At 32.5% G+C, this 4478-nt stretch overlaps 1 protein-coding gene across 1 annotated transcript; it reads right to left on the minus strand.

Annotated features, from left to right (window-relative positions):
• Positions 1 to 2492: 2492 nt before the first annotated feature.
• LOC120272988 (phenolic glucoside malonyltransferase 2-like) lies at positions 2493 to 4120 on the minus strand. Its single transcript, XM_039279658.1, has one exon. It carries the CDS (start codon positions 4006 to 4008, stop codon positions 2626 to 2628), a length of 1383 nt encoding a protein of 460 aa, XP_039135592.1. The 5' UTR covers positions 4009 to 4120; the 3' UTR covers positions 2493 to 2625.
• Positions 4121 to 4478: the final 358 nt, after the last annotated feature.

Raw genomic sequence — 4478 nt, forward strand, 5'->3', positions numbered from 1 at the left:
TGTATTGGGAATAGAGAGGAGTTGAATAAGAATGAAAATGAGGGGGAGTTGAGTAGGAATAAGAATAAAGAATGTGTTTGGTTGGTATGAGACGGTAATTTATCGAGAATGTAAAAAGTAAAAGAAGAAAATATGGTGAGAAAGACTTTTATACCCTTAATGCAAGGAACAAAAAAATGTTAGATTAAATAATAATAATTTTTTCATTTAAAAATGTTTTGATTAACGTTAATTATTATTTATTATTAAAAGTATTCATTTTATTATTATTTGAATTAGATTATTATTTTTAATTATTAGTTATTATTATTTAATATTAATTATTTAATTATTATTAAAATTATATATTTAATATTATTTGAATTAAATTATTATTTTTAATTATTAGTTATTATTATTTATTATTAAAATGATCTATTTTGATTATTATTATTTAAATTAAAGTATTATTTTAATTATTAATTATTATTATTTCATTTGAATCAATATTTATTTTTGCAATCATCTATTTAATTATTATTTGAATCAAATTATTATTTTAATTATTAAATAAGAGGTGCAAATTAAACATTTCACTCTAAGGAATGAGCAATCCTCCCATTTTGAGAGGATTGCTCACTCCTCACTTAATCCACTCATTACTTACCCACTTTTCTCTCACTTCTATCTATGGTCATCTAAATATTGCATTGGAATCACAAAGTAATGATTCCCACTGTAATTTGGGAACCAAAAACCACTTCCATAATATTTAAGTTTAATATTTTAGGATTTTAGATATTGTTTTATAATTTTTTTTATAATTTTAAGAATTTAGGGATTTTTAAAGTTTGAATTTGAAGTTAATTTATATAAAAAAAAATCATGGATGATGATGCAGAAGGCAAGTTGGCATCCACTTCATTCGGGAAACCTATTTGGTAAATCTAGTATCCAAATATGTCATCGCTAAAAAAATTAATAAAAATTTAAAAATTATATAATTTTTTTAAAAAAATTGGGTTAAAAAAAAACTAAAAGTAAACAATTTTTATGAATTATAAAAGAGATGAGGAGTTAATGGGAAAAATCATAATTTTTTTGTAAATGCCCAATCCGCAGCCCAATCAACATGCATGTGCTAATTGGGCAAAGATATGATGGCCCTAGGGCCATTTAAGTAATTTAAAATAAAAATAAAGCCCATAGGAAAAATAGTCCAGGATACTAGTTAAACATAATATTATTAACTATAATTCAATATAATAGTAATAATAATAAAAATAACAAAAAAAATATAAAAATATTAAAGAATTATATTTAAAAAGGTATTTCATTACAGAATTTATATTTAAAAAGGCATTTCAAATGATTGAAAATTAAAACTTTTGTTAAAGTTTAATTTTTAATCATTGATTGTATTTTCTCAGAAAGAATTTTGTCTTACTTCAAACGTTTATTAAATATTGATACTCTTACATCCTCTATTTCTAATATCTGGACCAATTGGATTCCCTCTTTGAAACCTACTTCCAGGATTTTCTGGGATTTTTGCACTAGAGCCATTTTCTGGAATATTTGGCTGGAACGCAACAACCGTATTTTTAATCAAAATCGGTCTCCCATTTTTCTACTCTCTACAAAATAGTTAATTTGATTCTTTCTTGGATTTCTGCAGATGTGGAGTCCTATCAGCAGGAACCCTCAGATGCTGCTCAGAGGATCAAACGTTCCCTTAACTTTCTGAGCTCTAGATCAACCGACCTCGCTGGTGATTCGGTGCTCACCTCTGGTCAGGAGTAATCTTCTCTTTTTGTTGTTGGACAAGCCTGTGTCTCCAGATGGTTGACTTCGCCGACCTGGCTTGTTATCTTTACTTTCATTTTCTTTTCAGTCTTTTCTTTCAGTACTGATATTGTTTTCCTCATCCCTGGTGAGGAAGACAGTCTTCTATGTTTTCTTATGTCTGGTACTTTGTTTTTTTCATCTGTACTTGGTGCTCTCTGTTTCCTTCTCTCCTTTTTTAATAAATTTGTGGTTTATCCAATTTATTCAAAATTTTTTTTTTAAATTAAGATTAAAAGAGTTAGATATCATGGTGGTGTTTTGCTTTAATTACACAAAATATTTGAGAAGTAGATGAAAAATATTAATAGTGAAGACAAAAAGTAATTTTAATTTTAGGTTTTTTTTTAAAAAATTGATAGAAAAATAAAAACACATTAAAAATTATGGGTTATCTTAAACTTTTAATACTTGTATAATAATCCATATGGCTCTCATAAATTCTTTTTAATATTATATATTGACCCTAATTCAAGTCAATTTAATAATTTTTCACATATATATATACACACATTATATAATAATATAAATATTTTTAAAATTTTGTGGGGTCATTAGTCCTCACAAATGCTTGCTTCCCTCAGCCCGTGAGTCTTATTTTTGTCATGTTCCTCACATGCAATACTATAATTGATAAAAACACAATAAAATTTAATTATTAATTTTTTGTTTATATCTTGCCAAAATGGCCTAACAATACATGTAATAAAATTGTCTAAAATAGACACTTGCTGACTACATAATCAAAATCTAACGGAAACCATAATAATAATTATTATTAGTACTTTTCATATACTTTTCTTAACTAAAATTCTCAAGTACTTGAAGACCTTTAGCAAACTCAAGCCTAAACTTATCCATCTCTTGCTTTGAAGCTGCCAATCCAATCCCTATCCCTTCTCCATCCCTTCCTTCACTAATAGACATAGCTCCATTCCTCCCTATGGACACCACCTCCACCTTCACCGGTCTCCCCCACCCAAAATCCCTATCATAAACCCTAAACCCCGGCGACCCTGCCACTGACAACGGCTGCTTGTCCCCAACAGTCCGGCCAATCTCGGGCCAAGTACTAACATACCTCAAAGCATCATCTCTCAACTCATCAATGGCTCTTCTTATGAACTCAGCTGCAACACTAACACCATCCTCTTTAACAAGTTCACCAACCTCAGCGCTAGTCACACAAATTCCAAGGCAGTTGCCAAAGTATTCCTCCGGCACCGGTGGTCTGAGACGTCCTCTTAAATTCACCGGAAAGCCAAACCATGCAATTCTATTGGTCTCCCATCCTCTTGCCCGGACTTGGCAAGTCCACACGTAAGCACATGCTACTACAAACGTTGAACAATGGACTGCCTCCTTCTCTTCTGAAACCCATTGCTTGAGTTTCTCTATCTCATCTTTGCTTAGCCAGAACGAGCCGATAACTAAATCATCTTGCTTCGCTTCATTATTAGTACTTTTATTACTACTATTAGCAATTGAGCTATTGGAAATTAGCTCTCTGAACTTCATCGCTAGATTCAAATAAATGGAATCGAATTCTTTAGGATATATGAACAAACTGCGGTCGAAGAGAGGAGTAATGAATGAAGCAGCAGAGCCAGACTTGCATGTGTCGGCCCATGACTTCATGAAGTTGGCCGTGCTGGTGCCGTCACAAGCACCGTGATTTATCGTCAAGCCGATGGAAACTCCATGGTTGGGGAACACAGTCACTTGCACAGCCATTAGAGGCGTTGTTTCATCACCTGAGGGTGGTGGAAGAGGTGGCACCAAAGGACGGAGTCTTAGAACTGAACGTGCATCATCTCCGGTCAAGTGTTTGAAGTCATCGTCAGACTCGGCGACGGTGAAGGGAATGGAATTGGTGGTGGAGAAGTGGTAGTGGAAGTTGGGGGTGGGGGTGGGAGAGTAGATGATGTATCCGGCGAGAGGGAAGAAGTGGGGGAGAGTGAGAGAGAGGGAGGATTTGAGAGATGGGAGAAGGTGTTCCATGAAATGAGTGGTGGTGATGGATGGGATGGAGTAGAAGAAAAGACGCTCAACGGCGCCCATGTAGAGCCACATGAGGTCGGAGAAGCTGAGAGGGATGGTGGTCTCAGGGATGGTGCCAACCGGAGGAGAGATTGAAGTTTGGTTGAGGACCTTGAGGGCAGGGATTGGTGAAGAGGATGCCATTGAAGAGTTGGGAGGAGAACTTGAGGACGGGGACTTTGTCAATGGTTATCAACTATGTTTGTGAGGTGTGGAGCCATTGATATATCAACATTTATTTATTTATTTATATTTTTGAGAAATTGGGGGAAGCTTCCTGAATTAGTGTCACCTTAGTCCAATAAAAGTGACAGTCTTTTTATTTGTTAAAAAAAAAAAAAATGCGGTACCTTTTTATTTTGGCAAATGTGAAGTTATACTCTTTAAATTTAATAAAACCAAAAAACATCAATTTTTAAGAATTCAGTACTATGAAATTTCATGTTTTATCTTTACACCCATACTTTTTTTTAGAAAAATATATTTATTGAAATATTTGATTGGAAATAAAAAAATTGAGATTAAATTTTTTATTTCAAATATTAATGGAAAAGAAATTTAAATTTATTTAAAGTAATTAAGTTGGCCATAATTAATATTAATAAAAATTAAAT

This window comes from Dioscorea cayenensis, chromosome 1, assembly GCF_009730915.1.
Source record: "Dioscorea cayenensis subsp. rotundata cultivar TDr96_F1 chromosome 1, TDr96_F1_v2_PseudoChromosome.rev07_lg8_w22 25.fasta, whole genome shotgun sequence".
Classification (NCBI taxonomy): domain Eukaryota; kingdom Viridiplantae; phylum Streptophyta; class Magnoliopsida; order Dioscoreales; family Dioscoreaceae; genus Dioscorea; species Dioscorea cayenensis.

Bases quoted from the DNA above. Each gene is read 5' to 3' on its own strand.
- LOC120272988 (XM_039279658.1), bottom strand. From the start codon at position 4,008: ATGGCATCCTCTTCACCAATCCCTGCCCTCAAGGTCCTCAACCAAACT.